General features: G+C 48.9%; 3 protein-coding genes and 1 pseudogene across 4 annotated transcripts; all 4 read left to right on the top strand.

Moving 5' to 3' along the window:
• The first annotated feature begins 1,710 nt into the window (after nt 1-1,710).
• LOC133897102 (uncharacterized) lies at nt 1,711-11,526 on the top strand (annotated as a pseudogene).
• A 608-nt stretch (nt 11,527-12,134) lies between these two features.
• On the top strand, nt 12,135-15,074 carry LOC133897106 (E3 ubiquitin-protein ligase RGLG1-like). 2 transcript variants are annotated; one of them, XM_062337680.1, is made up of 10 exons: nt 12,145-12,546; nt 12,668-12,752; nt 12,877-13,017; nt 13,124-13,237; nt 13,332-13,429; nt 13,752-13,852; nt 14,088-14,187; nt 14,287-14,411; nt 14,521-14,595; nt 14,755-15,074. In XM_062337680.1, the coding sequence occupies exons 1-9, from the start codon at nt 12,412-12,414 to the stop codon at nt 14,588-14,590; spliced, it is 969 nt and encodes a 322-aa protein (XP_062193664.1). In that variant the 5' UTR covers nt 12,145-12,411; the 3' UTR covers nt 14,591-14,595; nt 14,755-15,074. The 2 variants fall into 2 exon arrangements, with proteins under 2 accessions (XP_062193665.1, XP_062193664.1); XM_062337681.1 differs by lacking the exons at nt 14,521-14,595; nt 14,755-15,074 and having other exon boundaries at nt 12,135-12,546; nt 14,024-14,187.
• Nucleotides 15,075-15,655: 581 nt separating this feature from the next.
• LOC133897107 (28 kDa ribonucleoprotein, chloroplastic-like) lies at nt 15,656-18,384 on the top strand. Its single transcript, XM_062337682.1, has 4 exons — nt 15,656-16,277; nt 16,963-17,064; nt 17,600-17,881; nt 18,068-18,384. The coding sequence occupies exons 1-4, from the start codon at nt 15,768-15,770 to the stop codon at nt 18,128-18,130; spliced, it is 957 nt and encodes a 318-aa protein (XP_062193666.1). The 5' UTR covers nt 15,656-15,767; the 3' UTR covers nt 18,131-18,384.
• A 57-nt stretch (nt 18,385-18,441) lies between these two features.
• On the top strand, nt 18,442-19,249 carry LOC133897110 (uncharacterized). Its single transcript, XM_062337684.1, has 2 exons — nt 18,442-18,804; nt 18,878-19,249. Exons 1-2 carry the CDS (start codon nt 18,442-18,444, stop codon nt 19,037-19,039), a joined length of 525 nt encoding a protein of 174 aa, XP_062193668.1. The 3' UTR covers nt 19,040-19,249.
• Nucleotides 19,250-25,111: the final 5,862 nt, after the last annotated feature.

Genomic DNA, 25,111 nt, shown 5'->3' with positions numbered 1-25,111 from the left:
TCAACTCTCTCAACTGCAATGTATTTCTCAGCTCCACCAAGCCTACCAAAGAAATATTGGGGGATTTTCATTTCTTAGGGGTTGAACTGTCGATGTGCTTTTGTGGCGACCCTTATAGCCTTCGCGAGTCTCAGGATATCTCCTACACTTATAACAAATGCTTTTTCATGTGTGCCAACTATCAGTATAACTCGCCTCGACATGGACCGTATGAGTACCTATCAATATATTGACATAGATCACTCCTATGACACTTCCTATACGATTGCATGCACTTCTTACTAATCTCCCATCTTATTTTATTTGTCCAGTCTCCTACCCCTATTTGTGACTTCATGGAATGGCTGGATATGGAGCAAAATGAGCAATAAAAGTAGTGAGTCGATATGAACATGCAGTGAAGGAGACAAGCTTACGAACGCCGTGAGTACGAGTAACAGTAGGAGAAACTACGACTTAAGCGTCAGGAGGAGGAGCGCATGAGGAAAGCAGCGAAAAAGCGCACCACGACTAAAGCACACAAAGCAGAGAGGGAAAGAAAATGGGAGAGAGCCCGTCGTGCTAAGGCGAACGATTCCGATACTCTAAGAAAGGGTAAATATCCTAGACGCACTAAGTAGATAGCACCTATTTTAACATGGTATATTTTCATTCCCTAATACATGTTAGGTTTAACAGCAGCACGCTATTCGGTTAGTCTTTTAGTGTACTGTACATGTCAACGTTTGTTGTCGTCGTCTTTTTATGCTTAGAGTCCATTCGCACAGCGACGAAAAAACCCTATTTCCCATATAATATTTATTAGGGTGTCGAGTTCTATGATAATTCAGCTTTACATGTACTATTGTTCGATAAATTTTTTAAAAAAATTATGTTTTACAACCACTATTGTTTGATAAATCCATCGAAAAAATTAACGAAAAAAATAAACCATTGTCCGTTGGACAACTCACTGTTTTTTTCCCGCATACATCCATTTTATATTATTCAAAGAACGACAACTCAATGAGCGATTGTGCGTTCTTTTGAAAATTTTCAAATTTATACAATATTTCTAGAATTTTCATACAAAATAATAATTAAAAAAACCCTGCTCGACACGGCGTCGGTCAACAGAGCGAGCGAACACGGGCGAACAGAACGTGGAATTTTCGCACTTTAGGAGAGCGAAAATTTGAATTTTTGCTAATTCGCTGTGGACCCAGACAAGCAATTTTCGCTCCTTGAAGAAGCGAAAACACCTTAGGGTCTGTTTGTTTCAGCTTCGGATTGTAGCTTTCACAATCCGAAGCTGAAACAAATAGACAGCTTTTGGTTATAGCTTTTTAAAATTTGCTGGTTGGATTGTGAGAATCTGAGAAGCTGGTTTTTTCGGCTTTTGATAGATTGTGAAAGTCTATTTTACTAAACTGTCCATTAAATTTTTTTAATCTACAATCCAAAAGCTTTTCACAATCCAGTTTTTCACAATCCAGTTTCTATAAGCTGTTTTTCAGAATCTCCAGCTGAAACAAACAGCCCTTTATTCTCGCGCCCTGCCAACTACCAGCAATTTTCGCACCTCTAAAATGCGAAAATTATAATTTTTGCGCCTTGACGAGAGAAAATATAATTTTTCTTTCGATAAGCGACTGTGGGTTATTTTTGAAAATTTACGAATTTATGTAATATTTTTGGAATTTCCGTACACAACAGTATTATTAAAAAAAAATCGCAGCCGCGCACACCTCCTTTCTTCTCCATCTCCGACAACCTCATCAGTGCCTGGAAAGGAGGGGAGACGGCGGGCGGGGCCAACTGCCTGGCTCTTTCCAGGAGGACTCCAAACAGTCCAACACAACACAGCTCGTTTCGTTTCGGGACACCTTCCCTTCTCATCCACGCCACCAAGGCCATGGCCGACGACAATGCCGTCCTCTCCGACATCGACGAGGACCCCCTCCCCCCGCCCTCCTCCTCATCCTCCAACAAAACCCTAACACAGTCCCAACCCCAACCCGATGCCCAGGCGCAGCAGGAGCGGCAGCGGCTGCTCGACCTGGCCGCGGAGCTGGACGAGGAGCGCCGCCTCCGCCGCGCCGCCGAGGGTTCCCTCGCCGAGTCCGAAGCCCGCCTCGCCCGCCTCAAGGCCTTCGCGCAGGACGTGCTCCGCAAGCGCGATGACCTCTCCACCGAGGCCGCCGCCTCCGCGCGCTCGCTCGCCGCGCTCCAGGCCGAGGCCTCCACCGCGTCCTCCATGCTCTCATCCGGCTTCGAGAGGATCTCCGCCAAGGCCTCCCCTTCCTCCGCCCCCGCCCCGCTCCCCACCTCCCAGAAGTACTCCGCCGGCCTCCCCGCCCTCGCCTACGGCGTCCTCAAGCGCGCCAACGACATCGTCGACGACCTCCTCGCCCAGATCGACGCCGCCAACCGCGACCAGGACCGCGCGCGCGAGCAGATGGACCATCGCAACTACCAGATCGCCATCGAGGTCTCCGAGCTCGAGGCCTCGCTCGCGTCCAGGTCCGCCGAGTGTGAATCCCTCTCCAAATCTTTGTCCCAGCGGGACGCCGAGATCTCCAAGCTCCGTGACAAAATCGCCTCTCTCGAGGGAAAGCTGGACGCGCAGAGGACCGTGCTCGCGGAGCAGATCGGCTGCGCCTCCAAGCTGTACGACGAGATGCGCGAGGTGGTCAAGCTGGTGGACGCGGACGCCGCCAGCGCGCTGTCTGACTCGGTTTTTGTGTGGAAGGAGACGGACGTGGAGGAGAGCCTCAAGGTGTCGCTGGAAGGGACGAAATTAGCGTATGAGCTTGCGGCCATGGCCTTGGAGAAGGTTGGGGCAGCGTCGATGACAAGGAGAACAATGTGAGGGATTTGGAGGAGAGGGTGGATGAGCTGATGCGGGAGAAGGAGCACATTGGGGTGCTGCTAAAGAGCGCTCTGCAGGCGACCACGAGCGAGGTCTTGAAGGTTGCAGAGGATGGACTGAGGGAGGCTGGCATTGAGATAGGGCTCAATGAGCGCAAGGAGCACAGGCCAGGGAGCGTGGAGAAGGATGAGGTCTATACCTTGGTAAGTCCACTTCATGCTACCATGGGGTTGCAAGTATCTGGACCTGCATAGTGCACTAAATTGTTTGTTATGCAATCGATATTGCAGGCAGGGGCACTAGAGAATACTATGAAGGAGTCCCAGGTTAAGATCATTGAGCTCCAACATCTTGTCGAAGCACTAAGGTAGCTACCGTGACCGATGAGTCTTGGTTCTATTTAGTTCGAATCTTCCATCATTAATTTTCCCCACACCTAGTTCTAGGGGTAGAGAGATCCCCTGTTTCAAGTTTTTGTTATTCATCTAGTTGTTATTTGTGCTGCCTGATGAACCTAAATAAATGAATTTCGATGATTATTGTGACTAGATTTGGTGTGGAATGACCATATGGTTTTAAAAACATACACTTATTGTACTTTCTCTTTAACAGACAAGAACATGTATGAATTGCTAATAACCATTGTCAAATGTACATTCTTGGCATTTCAATACCAGAACTGAAGCTGCATTGCTATTCCCTGTCGTGGATGCTTTGAACCATCATAATTTGCTTCCCGGTTCTGATCATCTATGTAATTTTCTGACTTTAAGGGCGGAGTCTGGTCTACTTAGAACAAGGCTAGAAGGGCAAGAAAAAGAGATTGGCCAGCTAAGGAAGCAAATAAGGCATCTTGAAGAGAAGGAAAGGGTGGCAAATGAAAGTGTAATTTTCTCATCATGTCTAATCTCATGTTTTCAAGTGCACTCCTTATGATCAATAAGTAACCGCATTCTATGCACTCTTTTCAGGTCGAGGGTCTGATGATGGATGTAACAGCTTCTGAAGAGGAGATTAAAAGATGGAAGATGGCAGCAGAGGAGGTGATGGGATAAGTCTCTGTGCTGCGTCTCTGTACTGCATCTCTGTGCTGCATATGGTCTTTGTGGGGCTGCTTCAGATGGTCCTTGGCTGGTCTTTGTGGTCCTTTCTAGGGCTATAGCATCTAGGACAGCATCCTAGCATCTAGGACAGCATCTTAGCATCTAGGACAGCTAGGACAACATCTAGGACAGCATCTTAGCATCTAGGACAGCTAGGACAGCATCTAGGACAGCATCTTAGCATATGCTTGGCTGGCTAGCAGCCTATAAATATGTATCCCCAACCCCTCAGGTTGGCATGGCATTTTGTGTGAGAAATAAACCAGAAAAATTGCCCCAACTCCTAGTGTCATCCTCTCTTGATGAGAGTAAGAATTCAGCTACTACCAAGAGTAAGAATTCAGCGACTAACAACTGGTATCAGAGCCGTAGTATCCTGTAGCCTGAGCATCTCCTGCTCACCTCCTTTCCCAGCCGCGCAACAGCCCCAGCTGGGAGCAGCAGCAGCTCCGGCCGCTCCTGCTCACTTCTCTCCCTCTGCGCAGACGAGCAGCAGCTCGTCTGAAGCAGCCCTCTCCCCACGCAGCAGCCCCCGGGTAGCGCGTCATGTCTGCAGGGCAGTCTCAGCGCTCGGTCGCCTCGAGCACGCGGCGTCGGCAGGAGGCCGAACTTGCCGCGGCAGAGGAACGCGAGCGAGCGGCGGCAGAGACCGCTGCGGCGGCGGCAAGGGCGTCGAGGCTGGCAGCGGCGGAGCTGGCAGCAGTCAGAGCGGAGGCGGAAGCAGCGGCGGCGGCGGATGCAGCGCGTGCGGTGGCAGCAGAGGTCGAGGCTCTGCGCGGCAGCATTAGCAGCTCCGTTTCTGCTGACGACAGCGCCGACGCGGACCTCGAGTTGCTGGGGAGGGAGGCAGCGCGAGCGCGGGCGGCGCAGTGGGCAGCCGCGCACGCCCACGAGTGCGGCGGCAGCCCAGACAGACGCGGACGCGCCGGCGGCGCTCCTGGAGGAGGCGTGCACGGCGGTGGCGCTCCTGGAGGAGGCGAGCACGGCAACGGTGGCGGACGGGCCGATGGAGAGCGCGGCCTTCACAGGCAGCGTGGCTCTCTCTCCCCGGATCGGTACCGTGGTTACCACGGGCTCCAGGCTGTTGTCAGGGACGTCGGCCCCGGCGGTGGGTGGCCTACCCTCACTAAGACCAACTATGTCGAGTGGGCTGCGGTGATGAGGGTAAAGCTCCAGGTGCGGCACATGTGGGAGGCAGTCCGGTACGGCGACGTCGACTACGACCAGGATCGACGGGCGCTGGATGCCCTCATCGCTGCAGTCCCGTCCGAGATGCAGTTCTCGCTTACCAATAAGCGGACTGCCAAGGAGGCTTGGGACGCCATCGCTGCGGCACGCATCGGCAGCGACCGCGCCCGCAAGTCCACACTGCAGGCACTTCGCAAGGAGTGGGAGAACCTGGCCTTCAAGCCAGGTGAGGACGTTGATGACTTTGCTCTCCGTCTCAACACTCTGTTGCAGAAGATGGTGCAGTTCGGCGATGACACCTACGGCGAGGAGAGAGCTGTCGAAAAGCTCTTCCGTTGCGTCCCCGAGAAGTACAAGCAGATGGCTCGCTCGATCGAGTCCCTACTGGATCTCTCCACGATGTCGATCGAGGAGGCGATAGGTCGACTCAAGGTCGTCGACAGCGATGAGCCACAGTCTCTCTCGGGGCCCATCACCACTGGCGGGAAGCTCCTTCTCACTCGGGAGCAGTGGGCTGCCTGCCAAGGTGACCGGAAGAAGGGGAGCCTTCTTCCGCGACAGGCGGTCGCAAGCGTGGCAAGGCGCGCAGAGACGCCCAGGCCGGGGCGCGAGGACGTGCCGAGGGTGATGCCCGCGGAGGCGCCCAGGGCGGCGCCGCTGGCAAGTACAAGCCAGCACGAGACGACACCTGCCGCAACTGCGGCCAGCTTGGCCATTGGGCCAAGGACTGTCGACAGCCACGACGCGGCCAGGCCCATGTCGCACAGGCGGAGGAGGAGGAGCCGGCTCTGTTCATGGCACATGCAAGCATCGAGCTACCTCCAGCGGCACCGGCCGCAGCGGCTCTCCTCCACCTTGACGAGCCAAAAGCACACGCCCTCCTCGGCGACGGCTCCAGCAACGACAAGACTGACGGGTGGTGCCTCGACACCGGCGCCACCCATCACATGACCGGTCGACGGGAGTTCTTCACCGAGCTTGACTCTAGCGTCCGAGGCTCCGTCAAGTTTGGGGATGCCTCCGGCGTGGAGATCAAGGGCGGCGGCTCCGTCATCTTCACCGTCGTGTCTGGTGAGCACAGGCTGCTCACCGGAGTCTACTACATCCCCGCGTTGAGGAACTCTATCATCAGCTTGGGACAGCTGGATGAGAACGGTTCGCGCGTGGTGGTTAAGGATGGAGTCATGAGGATTTGGGATCGCCGTCGTCGCCTTCTTGCCAAGGTAACCAGAAGCGCAAATCGACTCTACGTCCTTAACGTGTAGGTGGCACAACCCCTCTGTCTCGCTACTCGTCGGGATGACGAGGCGTGGCAGTGGCACGAGCGCTTCGGGCACCTTCACTTCGAGGCCCTGAAGCGGCTCAGTGCCACGGAGATGGTGCGAGGCCTGCCGTGCCTCGACCATGTGGAGCAGCTCTGCGATGTCTGCGTATTGACGAAGCAGAGGCGACTCCCCTTTCCCCAGCGGGCGAGCTTTCGAGCCAAGGAGAGGCTCGAGCTTGTGCACGGGGACTTGTGTGGTCCGGTGACACCAGCCACACCGGGAGGACGACGCTACTTCCTGCTGCTCGTCGACGACCTCTCCCGCTACATGTGGGTGATGGTCCTCGGCAGCAAGGGAGAGGCTGCGGACGCCATCAGGCGTGCGCAGGCTGCTGCAGAGGCGGAGAGCGGCCGCAAGCTGCGCATGCTGCGCACCGACAACGGCGGCGAATTCACGGCGGCTGAATTCGCGTCGTACTGCGCTGATAAGGGCATTCAGCGCCACTACTCCGCGCCGTACAGCCCGCAGCAGAACGACGTCGTCGAGCGACGCAACCAGACGGTTGTGGGGATGGCTCGGGCCCTTCTCAAACAGAGGGGGATGCCGGCTGTCTTCTGGGGAGAGGCGGTGGTGTCGGCCGTCTACATCCTCAACCGCTCGCCTACCAAGGCGCTCGACAGCAGGACGCCGTACGAGGCTTGGCATGGGCGCAAGCCGGCGGTCTCCCACTTGCGAGTCTTCGGCTGCCTCGCGTTCGCCAAGGAGCTTGGCCACATCAGCAAGCTCGACGACAGGAGCACTCCGGGAGTGTTCATCGGCTACGCGGAGGGCTCGAAGGCCTACCGCATCCTCGACCCGAAGACACAGCGTGTGCGCACGGCGCGCGACGTTGTGTTCAACGAAGGGCGAGGATGGGCGTGGGACAAGGCGGTGGACGACGGCTCTGCTCCAACGTACGACGACTTCACTGTCGAGTACGTCCACTTCGAGGAAGCTGGGGGAGTAGGCAGCTCTTCTTCGACGAGCACGTCTATCCCAGTCCCCGAGCCTTCACCGACCCCGGCGCCTGCTACTCCGACAGCACCACACTCTCCAGCCAGGACCTCGGCTGCGATGAGTTCTTCGCTGGCTCCACCACAGCTGGCACCAGCACCGACAGGCACCTCTCCGGGCACGTCTACTCCAACACCAGCTCGTGTCGAGCACAACCCGGTTGAGCTCGCTACTCCGCTCTCTCACGACGAGGAGCGCATCGACGCGTACCACGACGGCGAGCCGTTGCGGTACCGTACGATAGAGAACCTTCTCGGCGACCAGCCGGTGCCGGGACTGGTGCCTCACGACCTGGAGGCGCAGTTGCATCTTGCGTGTGACAACGGCGAGCCTCGGTCGTTTGCAGAGGCCGAAAGACACGCGGCATGGCGCGCCGCAATGCAGTTGAAGATGGATGCGGTTGAGAAAAACCGCACCTGGGAGCTTGCTGACCTTCCTCGTGGTCACCGCGCGATCACCCTTAAGTGGGTGTACAAGCTGAAGAGGGATGAAGCCGGCGCCATCGTCAAGCACAAGGCTCGCTTGGTGGCACGAGGCTTCGTGCAACAGGAGGGGGTCGACTTCGACGACGCCTTCGCTCCCGTGGCACGGATGGAGTCCGTGCGACTCCTCCTTGCGCTAGCTGCCCAGGAGGGCTGGCGTGTTCATCACATGGACGTCAAGTCGGCGTTCCTTAACGGCGACTTGAAGGAGGAGGTCTACGTGCACCAGCCGCCGGGATTTGCGATCCCCGGCAAGGAGGGCAAGGTGCTCCGCCTGCGCAAGGCCCTCTACGGCTTGCGACAGGCGCCGAGGGCGTGGAATGCCAAGTTGGATTCCACGCTAAAGGGGATGGGCTTCGAGCAAAGCCCGCACGAGGCGGCCATCTACCGACGGGGCAGTGGAGGAAATGCTCTGCTGGTGGGTGTCTACGTCGACGACTTGGTGATCACCGGCACCAAGGATGCGGAGGTGGCGGCATTCAAGGAAGAGATGAATGCCACTTTCCAGATGAGTGACCTGGGGCCTCTCTCCTTCTACCTAGGAATCGAGGTGCACCAGGATGACTCCGGGATCACGCTTCGACAGACCGCCTACGCCAAGCGCGTCGTTGAGCTAGCTGGGCTCACCGACTGCAACCCAGCTCTCACTCCGATGGAGGAGAGGCTGAAGCTGAGCCGCGACAGCACGACGGAGGAGGTGGACGCTACGCAGTACCGGCGTCTTGTGGGGAGCCTTCGCTACCTCGCCCACACACGGCCGGACTTGGCATTCTCCGTCAGCTACGTCAGTCGGTTCATGCAGCGACCGACGACGGAGCACCAACAGGCTGTGAAGAGAATCATCCGCTACGTTGCGGGGACTCTCGACCACGGCCTCTACTACCCTAGGTGCCCTGGGGCGGCACACTTCTTCGGGTACAGCAACAGTGACCACGCCGGCGACATCGACACCAGCAAGAGCACGAGCGGGATCCTCTTCCTCCTCGACAAGTGCCTCGTTAGCTGGCAGTCGGTCAAGCAGCAGGTGGTGGCCCTGTCCAGCTGCGAGGCCGAGTACATAGCGGCCTCCACCGCTTCAACTCAGGCGCTCTGGCTCGCTTGACTGCTTGATGATCTCCTCGGCAGAGACACTAGAGCGGTGGAGCTCAGGATGGACAGCACGTCCGCTCTGGCCCTGGCAAAGAACCCCGTTTTCCATGAACGGAGTAAGCACATCCGGGTGAGGTACCACTTCATCCGAGGCTGTTTGGAGGAAGGGAGCATCAAGGCGAGCTACATCAACACCAAGGACCAGCTCGCGGATCTGCTTACCAAGCCTCTTGGGAGGATCAAGTTCCTTGAGCTCTGCTCCAGGACCGGGATGGTTCAACTTTCCCACAAGACGACGCACAAGACTTAGGGGGAGAATGATGGGATAAGTCTCTGTGCTGCGTCTCTGTGCTGCATATGGTCTTTGTGGGGCTGCTTCAGATGGTCCTTGGTTGGTCTTTGTGGTCCTTTCTAGGGCTATAGCATCTAGGACAACATCCTAGCATCTAGGACAGCATCTTAGCATCTAGGACAACTAGGACAGCATCTAGGACAGCATCTTAGCATCTAGGACAGCTAGGACAGCATCTAGGACAGCATCTTAGCATATGCTTGGCTGGCTAGCAGCCTATAAATATGTATCCCCAACCCCTCAGGTTGGTATGGCATTTTGTGTGAGAAATAAACCAGAAAAATTGCCCCAACTCCTAGTGTCATCCTCTCTCGATGAGAGTAAGAATTCAGCTACTACCAAGAGTAAGAATTCAACGACTAACAGGAGGAAGCTGAAGCCGGTAGATCAATTGAACAAGAGTTCAAAATTCAGGTGCTTTGATACAAACATATTCCATAAAGTTTTACATGCTCTCTACGCTTCCAGTGTCTTGTCTTGTTTGTGTTTTCATGAGGTTACGCTTAAAAGATGATGTGTCTATCATAATAATCATGGTTATCTGTTAGAACATTCATTTTGGAGTAACTATAACTCTTTAAGCACATTAAGCTTGCCCATATGCAATCAAACTATCATGTTTAGTTTTGCAACTTATGTTTGATGTTTTAACAGTGAGCCACTACACAAATGTAAGAAAGCACAAAGGATTATAGGCATACTTGCAACAATTAAAGTAGCATATTATAATCCATGAACAATATTTCACAGTTTTGTTCCCATCAAAAAGACACAACAAATTTTTCCTGTACTACATGTTGCCATTGAGCCAAAACATACATGGTATGGTATACTAATACAGTGAGACAAGCATAAGACTACAGTACCATATGATTTAGCATAATAACTAGATTCTTTTTGAAAGGAAAAAACTAGTTACACTAAATCATATGGTACTGCAGTGTGTAGTGTTATGCTTGTAATTCTGCGGTACTCTAAATTTGTTTCATATGCTTGTAGGTTTCATGCCATCTTTATCATAGTTTTGTTGCTGTGCTCAGTGTCCTCATCAACAAATTGTTTCTGCTTGCCCTATTTTTGTTACAAATTGGAAGTCCAAAATTAAATATAGTACCATTCTACTATTTCTAAGTGCATTCCCAGATTTGGACTTATCAGCTTAACCATAGTAAATAATTTCAGTTGAGAAACAAGTTAGATGCCTTATGCGGTTATCCCATCATGTATAGATGAAATTTGCATATTGATGTGTAGTAGTGTAAGGAAGGCTCCGGGCAGTCAGTGGTGGCAGGAGATGCAGCTGAACCCCATTACTGGCACAGTGCCACAACGACTGTCTGAAGCATACAGCAATCTGCAAGGGAACCTTGATATAGAGCCATTGTATCCTTTCTGCATGGATAGCACGGGCTTTTGGGGTTTGTGTTCAGGTGAACATTTGTAGAATAACTGATACAAGGGAATGGATGGTTTTTCTAGGGAGGTGAAGCACCATTTTGGTTCTAACCAACCACCTTCTTGATTTTTGGTTAGTTGAGCTCAATCTAATGAACCTTTGTTTCACAGATATCATCCCTTCGCAAGGAATTAGATGAAGCAAAGGAAGCTATGTTGGAGCTAGAAAACAAGCTGAAGTTCAAGGAAGAGACAGCGGCTGCAGCAATGGCAGCACGTGATGCTGCAGAAAAGTCACTAAAACTAGCGGACATGCGATCTTCCAGGCTACGAGAGAGACTGGAGGAGCTTAACCGGCAGTTCGAAGAATCAGATAATAGAACTGACTCTGCTAATCCCAATGGCCATAGGTACATGTGCTGGCCATGGCAATGGTTGGGACTGAACTATGTGCGGTTACCTCCAGCTGAGACGGATCAAACTTCAAACGAGATGGAGCTATCTGAACCCCTAATAATATAGGTGTGGCATATTTATACAGATTAAAAATACGGGTCCTGCTGTTCATTTAGAAAAGGTGGAACAGTAGATTTTGTTTTGGTTTATACTTCCTTCTGTAGATGTTTTGCCTATTTGTTCATGCTTGTATTGTGCAGCAAAATTCACAGAGGGTGTTAGATGGCACCATGTAATTGTAAAAGTTACCACTTGGGATATAGTGAAGATGCTAGATGTCCATTCTTTGACAGGATTGTTCCATTCTAGTATCCTACCACGCCTGATCTTCTGTATGGTAATCACTTATGCTACTTCTATGCTTTTTAGGTGGATTGTGCAGTGTACAAAGAAAGATGCAGTTGACTGTTTCAGAAGCTATTTTTGGCGAGTAAACAAGAAACTGAAGCTGTAAAATTGAGCAGCTAGCTATATGGTATCTGAGCTGCTGGCCTGGTGCTATTTGATGTCATAGATACAGAGGAACGAATCATCAACTACATGACTGTAGTGTCAATCTGTCACAAGATGTCATTCCTGGTCAGCAGCTCAAGTCGTGTCCCGTCTCACAGCACGCGGATTGCTTCTTTTTCTTTCTATATACACGAGGTTAATTTGAGGAGAAGATTTTGATACTGGCCTGCTTTAAAACCCAATAGCAAAAGAGAAGCCAACAGCAAGGGATTACAATGCATTACAGGAAGACCGGTGCTACTTTTTTTTCCAGGTATATATATATATATATATATATATATATATATATATATATTAACGTACTTATACTACGATTCTCTTTTGCTACCTTTCTTTCCTGCGATGTTTCATTTATTAGGAGATGTCAAAGATGGACATGACGCATTCTGCAAAAAATGCTCGTCTGTGCTACTACACTTGTCTGAAATAGGATATACCCTGTTTGCATTGCATGGCAACTGCCGTCACAGCACAACAGCGTAGCTTTACTCGTTTTAGCGTCTCCGTCGATAACTCTTGCGCGTTGCCGCCCCAAAGTCCACCGCCACCGCCACCGGGTCGTTGCCGTGAAGCTTCGTTTCCCACCGTATAAAAGGCTCCGGATGCTTGTCAGTGCCGAGGCCTGCTGCTTCTTGACTCCACTGCCGCTTCTTGCTCGTCGGAGATGATCTTCTCCACTTTCTTGCTGCTGTTCTGGACCGTTTTCACCTGGACCATTCGTCTCAAGAGAGACGCTGCAGGCGACGAATCGGCAGCTCAACGGCGGCGATACGGAAGAATCTACGACACCTTGGATCAGGTCAGTGCATCTGTCTGTATGTTCACCTGTACTCCACTTCTTCCAGGTGGTGGATATGTGTGCTCGACAAATACTCACGAGAGTAGCTTGGAATTGGATACCTTCCTTATTCCTCTTCCAGGTGAAGGCAGCAATTCAGGAGGTTGGACTCGAGTCATCCAACCTCATAATCGGGGTCGATTTCACCAAGAGCAACGAATGGACAGGTAGATGCTTTTAGTTAGTCTCTCTGCTCATCACCTTTGATTAAAATTCTCTCTTTCTTTTTCCTTTCCTCTGTCATTGTGCATCACTGACTGCAGTAAGTATCAAAAAAAATGGAAATTTAAGGGAAGCGTTGTTTCAACGGGAGAAGCCTGCATCACGTCGGGGACTCTCCGAATCCTTACGAGCAGGCGATCGGTATCATCGGGGAAACGTTGTCAGCGTTCGACGAGGACAACAGGATCCCATGCTTCGGCTTTGGGGACAGTATGGCCTCTCTTCTCTTCTCCATTTAGCAGAGAGCTGCAGATCATGAGCTGCCTGAATGGTTGGTTCCTCGCTACTAGTGAACTCATCTGCCTTCCCTTTTCAGCATCGACACATGATCGAGACGTCTTCAGCTTCTACAGAGATCGGCGGCCGTGCAACTCTGTTACAGAAGCGCTGCAGCGATACCGAGAGATCGCCCCCCTTGTGCGGTTGTCTGGTATCATCTTGCACTCTTTTCGTTTTTCGTACTCACTTTCGCTCAAGTTAATCCTGCATCTCATCATTATAACGGCCGATGAATCCTGATTTAGGCCCGACATCTCTAGCTCCAATAATAGAAATTGCAATGAGGATCGTTGAAGAGTCTCGACATCAGTATCACATCCTACTGATAATAGCTGACGGGCAGGTATACATATGTCAATTTCTGTGGCTTCATTAACAACTCATACTGCAAAAATGGTTCCCTATGGCAGTAAGGCTAGAGCTCTCTTTTCTCGTGCTATTGTTTTTCTTTGTGTTCTCTTGAGATGACAAACATCAAGATTCGTGCTGCAGCAGCCAACTAAACAAAGTATGAACTCTAAATAGATAAGGCAGTTTCCATATGTTTCACCCACGAGCCTAGTTTCAGTGTAATCTGAAATGAATTGCCTTTCTTTAGTTTTCTGATCATTTACCTCTGCTTTTATCTGCAATTTTTTATGCTTGTCTTGCTCATTTTACCCCAGGTTCCGACAAGAACTAGCGCTCATTCAGCAAGCTACCCGGAAGAAACAAGGTCAGAGAACTTCCTTGAAGAAAGGACTCTTCAGGCTCTCATACATGCCAGGTAATACTGGAAACAGGCTATGAAGCAAAGTTAGTGCTATTGATATGCTGATACTTTTAGTAGTCACCTAATTGTCAATAAAGCACGATTGGCTTCTATCTTAATTCACCTTGCAAAGAAACAAAGCCAATATGAGACATGATTGATGGTTAATGCCGCATCTTTAGACAGGTACGAGCCTTTTAAATGTACTTTGGGATATAGAGCTGTTACATACATGCCTTGTTTTACGCAGTCATTTCCCTCTGTCCATTGTCCTCGTTGGAGTTGGCGATGGGTCATGGGATGATCTGATTCACTGCCACGATAACCGGCGGCTATTCGACAATTTCCAGGCGCGCGACATCATCAAATATATTTGTTTCAACTATAGGACTTTGCTCTCATGTGCTTTATTTATTTATTTTAATTTGTGCCCTTGGTTCTCCCTGCAGTTTGTGGATTTCACTGAAATAATGAGCAGAGGAACGTCACAAGCCGAGAAGGAGGAACAATTTGCGCTGGAAGCGCTGATGAAGATGCCGGCCCAGTTCAGTGCAGTAATCAGCCAGAGGATCAGGCATGTGCTTAGCTTAGAGAAACTAACTGAAAGTATCGGCAAATGCAGTTAGATACGTATATGTTTGTGGCTCTGGCGTTTGATTAGTTTTCGATGGTGCGATCTCCAGCGATCTGGCTGCAAGGGCGCCTCCAAGGACACCTCTTCCTCCACCTTCCTCAGCCGTTTCTACTTTCTAGCACAGGTAGGTGCCAGATTGAGGCTTGCACCATTAATTTACTCTGGGATTTACTCGTATGCTTTGTAGTATTCACTACTGCATGAAAGAATGAAAAAAGAAGATCTGAACTGCATCCGTCACACTGACACTATCTGATTTTTTTTTCTTTCCTGATGCGCGCAGCCGCTGGTGAGGAAGCATCGTAAGTGGGTGAAGGGAACAGTCTGAAGCTTAATTTGTTACCACTTGGGTTTCAGTCAGTTTATGGTCGAGATTAAGCTTAGGTTTCACATAACAATGTTGATGGTGGTGGTGTTTCTTTTTTTTAGAGAACGTATAGTCTCATGCTACTCGTAACTGGCATATGTACACACTATTTTCCTTTTTCGTTTTCCTGTGGAGCAGCCATGATGTATGTACATACTGCTAGTAGCAAAGTACGTAGCAAGTAGGGGAACGTAACATCTCTTCCTGTGGTAAATGGCCCGGATTACAATGCTTAATATCCAGCCCAGCCCATGTAGGAAGCCCATTCCGAAAGCGGATCGCGCCCATCCCATTTGACAGGAAAACGATAAAAATAAGCATTGCTATACTTCAGATGCTTAAAAATAAAACAAATCTCAGAGATCATTCTAAACCGTAGGATTGAGATTCAATAGCCTTCACATCATCTCCCCCGCTATCCATTTCCTCAGTGTTGTAATCATCTCCGTTCGATCTCCTCCGCTCACCCCTAACTGTCGCTCTAACCAATCCGTTGCAACACTCCCCCATCGCTAACCCCACCCACTGCCTGCCTGCTGTCCCTGGTACCACCACCGTCGTTACACGGCCACATAGCCGTCCACCATTATTTCAATCGTCATCTCCCATCTTCCTCTAAATCTGATACCCAAATTCTAATCCTCCTCCCCTGATTTCTGGTATCCGAATCCTACCCCTCCTCCTCTAATTCCGGTGATCGAAAGATCCCTCTCAATTTCAGGTTCTGGAATTTAGGAGGTGTGAAAAAAATATCCCGTCTCGTGGTCACTCCACTCCAGGCCTGGAGAGAGAAGCTCACCTCACCTTCACCTCAACCCCAGAATCCAATCCAATCCGGTCGCTGCTCGCTCCTCCCTCCCTCTCCTCTCTTATCCCCTTCCCTTCTTCCTTCCACCCCTCCTCTCCCATTCCCTCTCCTCCCCTCGCGCATGGCCTCCTCCATCGCCATGTCCCTCCTCTCCCTCGCCGCCACCTCCTCCGCCTCCCTCCCCAAGCCCACCCCCTCCTCCACCCCCGCGCCCTTCCTCGTCCTCCTCTCACCCACCCCGCCCCGCCTGCTCCACCTCCGCTCCGCCCGCCGCCTGCCCCTCGCCCCGCTCGCCGCCTCCGACTCCTTCGAGTCCTCCGCCGCCGTCGACTTCGCCGATCCTGCCGCCGCCGAGGACCAGGTGTCCGAGGACGAGGGGGACGTGTTCGCGCCGGAGGAGGAGGCGGGGGAGGGCGACGACACCGTGGAGGTGGAGGCCTCCGCGGCCGTCCAGGAGGAGGTCGCCGAGGAGGAGGCGGCCGCGGATGACGGGGAGGCCGACGAGGAGGTCGGCGAGTACGTCGAGCCGCCCGAGGAGGCCAAGGTGTACGTCGGCAACCTGCCCTACGACGTAGACAGCGAGCGCCTCGCCCAGCTCTTCGAGCAGGCCGGCATCGTCGAGGTCGCAGAGGTGACCTCTCTTAACACTGCTTCGTCCACTCTTTTATGCTACACAATCGATTGGCAAAAGGGCTTTTTTTTTTAATTTTGCCTCAACTGAAACTGCACTGCGACAACTGTAGCGGAACCATTCAGTTCTGTAACTCTGCTGTGAATGTGTAACTGTATGCGGTGAGTGGAGAAGTGCGTTGTTGATGTTGCAAAGGTGCAACCGCTAGTATCCACTCCTCTGCTTAGTGAGCTTGTTCCTTGATATGTTTATACTCCACTCGGTTGTTATGCGAGGTTGCTTCGTCAGGTGTTCATATTGTGTGGAAATGTTGTGATTACGAATCATTATCGGAATTATCATGTTGGCTTAGTGATTAACTTGTCACACTCTGTCAAATTAAAGGGTATATTGGTCTGGTTAGTCTTTCAGTACGAACTTTTAGCCTAGGAAAGGAAACTAACCAAGCGTCTGCATTTGTTGGTTTCGAAGAATGTTCCCTTGTTCTACCTATTCGCAATGTTGAGGTGCCTACCTAGTGTCTGTCATATCTGTCCGTTTGGTCAGTATTGTACGGATACAGTTAGATAATAGTTCAAGGTTATTCACGGTTTTCTCCTCAAGTATATCTTTTCTCGTTCTTCTTGGCTTGAGAAATAAGGGTTGCTATTTTGTTCTAAAATGAACGTACTTTATGGATGTACAGGTCATTTACAGCAGAGAAACAGATCGGAGCCGTGGATTTGGGTTTATCACCATGAGTACTGTTGAGGAGGCTGAGAAGGCTGTGGAGATGTTCAATCGCTATGTGAGTATATTTTATAACTTGATGGAGCTAGCTTCTTGACAGTTCCTGGGTTTAATCAAGTCAAAGTTAAAGCTAGACTGTTTTCTTGTGTCAGCCACGACTTGTGTACTCATAGTTGCCCGATTGATTTGTATACTTGCATTATGCATGGAATGGGCTGTTCCCAATTTCATTTGAATATGTTTCCTGTAAACATTGATAGATTGCTGTGGTATAAGGGTATGCATTTTTCGTTCTTAATGATTTTGATTTAGGATGTACGTTATAGTGGTTGTAGTGCCTGATTTAAGTCGATTTAGGATGTACATTATATTAGGCAAGCTTAATATCGTCCTCATATTTGTATACTAATCTGTTCCATTCATATGATATTCATGCTAAAGTGATTCGAGGAGCCCAGTTCTATGTTAGTTACAACAGCTACTTGTACATTGAAGTTTACTTGATTCTGTCCTATGTACTTATGGATATACTAGCATGCATTGAAGAATGTAGGTGTTACAAGCTTTTTGCTGATTAGCCTTTATGTGTGCAGGATGTCAATGGAAGGCTTCTGACTGTAAACAAGGCAGCTCCTAGGGGCTCTCGTGTGGAGAGACCTCCCAGACAATTTGGGCCTTCTTTCAGGATTTATGTGGGTAATCTGCCTTGGCAAGTGGATGACTCCAGATTGGTACAATTGTTCAGCGAGCATGGTAAAGTAGTCGATGCTAGAGTTGTGTACGACAGAGAAACTGGGCGTTCACGGGGATTTGGTTTCGTTACAATGGCGACACAGGAGGAATTGGATGATGCTATTTCCGCCCTTGACGGACAGGTCAGTGTCTAAGGCACAGTCAATTCGCTGACATTTGCATAGCCATAGTAACTGGATGAAGCAAATTTTGTTCTATCTCAGGCTGTGGACTGATGCTATCTTCTTTTTTTCTTCCGTACCATGGCCAAGTTATCATGTTTTACTTTCTTAGCCCAAGTATGTGACCTCCCATTCTGAATTCTACAGAGTTTGGATGGCCGTGCCCTGCGTGTGAACGTTGCGGAGGAGCGACCGCGACGAGGTTTCTAATGAGGAGATGGACAGCAGGCAGGCTAGGAGCATCGTAGCGCGTCTGATGCTGGCTTAGAGCCTCATTCTCTATCTGGGTTCTCGATCATCCCGTCCCCTCCTCTTCACTTGTGTTTTGTCACCTATTGGTTGTGGCCGTGAGCTGATGTATTGTAGGCTGTTGTTATGATGCGCCTAGCTCAATTTGTCGAAGCAATTCAAAAGTTTTGTCTGACATATCTTCTTCAGTATAATCCAATCCGTATAAACAAGCAGATCGATTCGAGTCATGAGTCTTCCATGTCCACAAAAGTGTCCTTAATTAGGTTGCCATGGACGCTTGGCTGCCAATATCTGTGACGACTGATAACATAACGACAGCTTATCTCGATCTCGTCCGATCTTGCTCGCCATGGATGCCGCCGCGTCCCGGTAGCCCGACCTCGTGTCGGACCTGCGGGACATCTCCACCTGCCTCCACGACGGCGTTCTGCTTCCATGCCGTCTGCAAGCCCTGGCGCGACACAGTGCCGACGTCGCATCCGTCGTTCCTGCCGTGGCTCCTCGCGCCGCCAGACGCACCACCGGCCGGCTGTTCCGGTCCATCTTCTCCAAGGCAGCGTGGCGAGCGTACAGCGTATATTCCAGCTGCCACAAGTGGCTGGCGTGCGCAGACGGCGCAGGAACAATCGGCGGTGAAGCTCCTTGCCTCGTCAGCTACTCCGATTTCCTCTCCTTGTCTCTGCTAAATAACATTTCATTCGGCAGGAAATCAGAGAAAGGCTTCAGACTCCAAACAGCAATGCAGCTCCGAGAAGCGCCATTATCCCCGTTGAGAAACCTCCCCGACAACTTGGGCAGGATCTACGTGGGCAATCTGCCATGGAAGGTGGACAGCTATCGTCCGCGACAATTTTTCGGGGAGCATGAAAAAGTAGCTGATGCAAGGGTTACATCGAGTTTAGGGTTAAATTTTTTTAGGCATGGTAGATCTAATTTCGATCAATGTTTTCTAATTTTTTGAAAATTTTCATGACCATTTTCATCACCTTTTGAGGAGTGGGAGCACGGGATCGCACCAAGGGGAGTGGGAGCACTGCATATGTTCTCTGGTAATGGGGTAATAACCAAGGCAAGAGGAGCTTAGGGTGGATGCCAGTTTCCTTCATTTCACTTTTGGCTAGCTCGGATTCTAAAGATGTGTGGATGGCTCGGATAGTAAAGTGAGCGGGACTTGGCTCCATAAAGGATTTATGAAGGGGAAGATCACTCCGATTTAAATCATGTTGCCTATATTTACGCATATATGGGTGCCCTTAAGTAGGAATGTTGTGGCATTTTGTTTGTTGGGCTAGCCCTAACGGCTTCCCTTTAGGGACTAAAATCCCGTCGTGAAGGGATTTTCATTTACTTCAGCGTTCTAACCGTTTTCCTTCACGGTTCCCTTCACGACGGGATTTTCAGGGTCATTTCTTTCAAGACGGGATTCTCTCTCCTTTCCCTTCGCGATTCCCCTCGAAGGGAACCTGTTGGAGATGAGAGAAAATAAAGAGAATGGGAACGGGGACGGAAATCGGGAAGGGAACAAAATGAAGGGAATATGGTTAGGGATGGTCTTGGCATGTGTTAAAAAGTGCACTTACAAATGTCCGCGGGAAGGGAATCGGAGCCGTTACCACACCACCCAATTAGTTGTTGTGGCTATATCCAATTCGTATCGTTTAAGTACTATGAACATGTGGTTCCACGGCTAGTGAACCGAGAGGATAACCAGTTGGTTTTCCGGTTCGGTCTCTATAACTATGGTTGGGCTCGGCACCAGTTGCCTTGGCCCTTGGCTCGACTCAAACCCCAATTAGGCAATCACCGCAACCCCGCCTTCCAGTTTCGGCGTCCCCATCACCTTATCCAGTGTCGGCAACACGGGGCAAGAGCCCTCCCTTCTCCTCGGTGGTCATCAACACCTCCAAAAAGAAAAGAAAGGGGAGGGGAAGATGTCAGGACAAACGACAGAGGACAGCTCGAAGGCAGAAGGCACCGTGAAGGTCTCCAATGAAGCCGCCAACAACCCCAAGAGGCAGAAGGAGCCCCAAGAACGAGCAGAAGATGGCCAAGGAGGTTTAGCGCCACCAGCGGGCGCAGGCACATGAGGCCACTAACGATGACCTGGCGGACCTCGTCCACATGGGCTTCTTCTCCAGGAACTATGAGGACTTACCCCTGAAGGTCTTCCAGATCTTGCCCATTTGCCCGCGATAATGGACGCATGTCTGTGAGCTCGTCCCAGACGCATCGTGCTGGTCCGTGGATGGGCTCAAGCCATTAGGCCGGTCGGTAGGAAGCTCACATTCCTTGTGCTGCGAGATGGCTTGACAACTGTCCAGTGCGTAGTACTAGTCCGAGGAGACAATGATGGCGTCAGTGATGAGATGGTGCGCTTTGCGCGTAATCTTTCGAAAGAAAGCTTTGTCAAAATCGACAGAGTTGTCTCTTTCCTCAGCAAGCATGTTCACTACATACACTATGCAGTGGGTCTGTCAATCCTCGTGGAATTTTTACTTTTTAGCCCTTTGAAAAACAATTTTTACAAATGGACCCTCCAGAAAAAGATGTCCAAAAATAGATCCTTTTCACGACACCACATCCTTTAGCACCGTTAGTCTATTGCACGGTGCCACCTCCATATCTATTTTTTTCTTCCTAATAATTTGGCTCAGAACATCCCATGATAGAGATGGCACACCATACCTACTCCACATCTTGTTCTTAATATTTTGAATTGTCCTCTTCTTGGATAAAGGTTTGAGCCGGTGTATATGTTCGAACAGTTTACGTCGACCATCAAAACTCTCCCAATTGCACATCCTTGTCTCCTGCAATATAGTATCTAAAGTTAGAATTTTAAAAAACCGACACCAATGCTACCACAATTCACTTACTCACCTAGTCGTCACCGATCATGTTACCACAAAAGTATCCATGTACGAGCTCAGATGACACTACACCTTCCCAAGACGGGATCCCACACTGACACATTATCGATGGGTTCTCGTCGCATGGCATCTGCTTGTCATATGACTTTGTATTCTGCCTATTCCTCCTCCTTCGGTCAGTACGACTTCATACCACATATGAACTCTTCGAAGTTGCACACATCTCATCCATCTTGCACCTATGTTAAACTTAGCATACAAAAAGCAGCATATCATCACTTTGAGTCACATGATTCACTGCTTACTTGGTCCTGTCTAGAGCAACGGAAGAAAGGAGCATAGGTCAACCCTTCCATCGGACGTTGCAGCTAGGCACCGACACCACGATGGCACAAGGGGGGTTAGTTACACGCCTAGCACTAACTTCCTCCTTCTCCTCCTCCATCATTTTTGGTGGGTTTGGTGAAGGAGGCACCCAACACTTGAACTGATGGTACGGAGTCCTGTGATGATCCTAATACAGGAATAGACAGATTCTTGGGTCATACTTCTCCGGGCCATCAATCCACTGGAAGAAGAAGAATCTCGTATCCTCCTATCAAATTGTGAAAAACAAATAAAAAACCATATAGTATCATGCAGAGGTGACCAAATGGGAGGCCTGGCCCGGCACGACATGGGCCCATTGAGGCACGACTCGTTTAGGCACGACCCGTTAGCTAAACGGGTCGTGCCGTACCGACCCACGTGTCACAACTCCAGCCCAGGCACGGCCCACTTAAGACCGGGTCGTGCTATGCTGGCCCGTAGCATGGTAGGCTCAATGAAATTTTTTGGCATGTCAACCCGTCAGCTAGTGAAAAATTAGAAAAAATCATAAAAAACTTGTTTTCACTTGGAATCAAACACACACATATCCTATATTGTACTAGATCTAAATAAATTATATAAGATATTACAAATACAAAAACAGTTAAACGGGTTGTATCGTGCCAGCCCGTCGTGCCATGGCTCCAGCCCAGGCATGGCCCAAACCGTCGTATCGTGCCGGCCTGGCCCGTTAGCTGCCATGCCGTACCGTGCCTAGACCTGGCCGAAATGGCCGTTCCTCATGCCAGCCCATTTGTCCCAGCCCACTTGGCCACCTTTAGTATCATGATTACTATCAAAAGGCTAATATTCACTTACACGAGAATCTCCACAGGTGTAGTAAGCCTGTGCAGCCGTGAAAGGATACCTTAACTGTTTGACCTCGACAGACACTCCACATTTGTAGGTAGATTACGGTGGGATGGTTTCTCTTGTCCCTCGGCTGAGGCACTCTCGATCCCAATGACATCTTAACGCTGCAAATTGAACCCAAATCTTATAAGATGTAATTGGTAGGCATATATCAAACTAAATGAAAAACTGCATATATCACTTCACCAAAGTGCATTGAGTGAATAATTTATAGGCATATGTGAAACTAAATGAAAAACTACATATGTCACTTCAATATGCTATATATCACTTCAAACATGCCACATATGGAGTCTACCACATATATTGCATACAACAAAGTGCTGATCCGATTCTAGGTCATCCCATACAAAGTGCTAATTCAAAAAAAAATGAGTTATTAATCGAATATTGCAACAAACCCTAGATTCTAGTCTCCTTCGCAATCTCACCACAAAGACATTCTCTTAAAGATTAAGGGGAAGGAGAGGGATTACCTTGCCAATCCTATTCCACCAAAAATAAAGCCTTCAATCCCTCGAGATTTGATAGCTTTGAGGGAGGGAAGGAGAGGGAGGAGAGAGGGGAGGCACCGACGTTTAAGTTTCATGTTGAGTTGGGTGGGGAAAGTGAGAGGGAGAGGGCATGGGGAAAGAAGTGGGCTCGGTTATAAAGTCCCGTAGCACAACGCCAAATATCATGGTGTTGCGCCATTGAAGTATGACGCCAAATATCATGGTGCTGGGCCATTGACGTACTGCACCATGGCCTTTGGTGTCGTTCTAAGCCACATCAACCAAAAGCTTCAATCGCACATCTACGTGGAGTAGCACTACGCCAAAGGTCGTGGCACCGTGAAATGAACCGACAACGCCATAGGTTGTGGCATCGTGAAAAGGGTCTATTTTTGGATATCTTTTCTCGAAAGGTCCATCTATAAAAAAATATTTGTTAAAAGGGCTAAAAAGTAAAAAAATCCACGTCAATCCTCTTCGCCTCAAAAACATATACGTGCAAATGCTTGCTTCTCATATATGTGGGCTTCCTATACATATGCAATTGAAAGAACAAAATAAAATCTAATCACATCTGCATAACGGCACCAATGCAAGCTGCAGCATCTTATGGGATATATATGCTGACTATGTTCGAATCATTGAACTAGTTTAAAAGTGCAATATTTGTTTTCCCGTATACTAGAATTCCTGAAACTAGAAACTTCGTTGTAAAATATACTAAGATGGTGAAACAACAAGTGAAAATTGCAAAAATAGTTTAGAATTTTTTTATTTCTTAAATCAAAAAATTGCAAAAATAGGCGACATGAGTCTAGATTTGTGATTTTTCAAAATGGGCACCTATTTTTGTAATTTTTTGATTTAGAAAATATAAAAATAAAAAATCTAAAAATATACTGATAGGTGTAATAGCGAAGCCGTCTTAATGAGCCTTCGGATGTATGGAGGTTTTTTCAGAGATGTAAACTGATGTAGTAAATACAAGTTGATCTGAAAATTTGTTTTGCTGCCAATTACTACGCACTAAAATGTTATGCTTCAGGTTTTTGATTTTGCAATGCTGAGGGCTAGCAAACCTGCCTAAAGTTATCATGTTCTGAGCTGTAAATGTTTGAACAATCTCGTTAATAAAATTGGGATAGAGCATGTGCCTCTCCCTCTAAAAAAAAATACTAAGAAAGTTGTGTGAATGTAGTGATTGCCAACTCGGGAAAGGAGTTGCAGTTTTTCTATAGCAGTTGATCTCCAAGAACATGTCTATGAGATAAATGGATTAGATTCTAGATTCATAGTTTGCATCTGTAGTTTAATTGATTTTTTTACTTGCTAACTAATGACATGATGTGCTAGGTGAAGTTATCGGTGAAGAAACTCTACAGCATCGGTAGGTCTACAAATCAGCTCCCGTTTAATTTTGAGTATGATGCACGAAGTTGCAAAGAGTCTAAGGAAATTAAGGATGCATGTCCTATCTTGCGCGAAAATTGTGTGCCTTTTCCACTTATTTTGTTGGAACCTAAGTTAATTTTCCAGTTTTTTTGTTGTTATAGTGAGCACTTTTGTGATCTTCAAAGGGGGTGAGAGGCTTCCTCACGTTGCCCTAGATACGTGACTTACCAACATGACACTTGACCTAAGAATACCAACTAATCAAATAATTTTTCAGATCCAATGTGGTTTACTCGGTGAGTATTTTGCATTGTGTTGCTAACCATTCTACTTGCAATCCATTCTGCTATTTGCAATTTGTCATACATTGTTCAATTTTATGCAGAAATTCAATGATCTATTGCTATCTAACAGTTTTTTGGTATCCATATCCTGGAGATCATTCCTAGAATAAGCAAAGGTGGTTCTACTATATTCAAGCTAAATTATGTGAATTGTTAAGTTGCATCATTAGCTCGGTCTCCTCAGCTTTATAAGCTGATATTTATCATTGGTGGACTAAAAAGTTTTCGAAGTTGGAACAATTTTTCGTGTAGAAAAGTCAAATACCCACATGCATATGTGTGAGTGCATTGGAATGCGTATTTGGAAATAGAAATTAAGGAGCACTGTGTTGAGGTAACTGAGAAAAATAGTTGTCTTCGCTTACAATAGTATAGTGGCAGAAGTACTAACTTCCTTCTTTATAGATTTGTGACATTGTGGACACGCTGCTTGTGAAATTATTTGTCCATTTAGCTAAAAAATGTGAAACATAATTGAAAATAATCAATGAACAGTACCCTATGAATCATAAAAGGTTGTGAATCTTTGAAGGTAAAATAGAGTCTTGTTTTGTGGTACTATATGTATATTGCATCTCCTATAACTGAATAATACCT

Source organism: Phragmites australis, chromosome 17, assembly GCF_958298935.1.
Source record: "Phragmites australis chromosome 17, lpPhrAust1.1, whole genome shotgun sequence".
Taxonomy (NCBI): domain Eukaryota; kingdom Viridiplantae; phylum Streptophyta; class Magnoliopsida; order Poales; family Poaceae; genus Phragmites; species Phragmites australis.
This window is presented reverse-complemented; position numbering and strand designations above follow the sequence as displayed.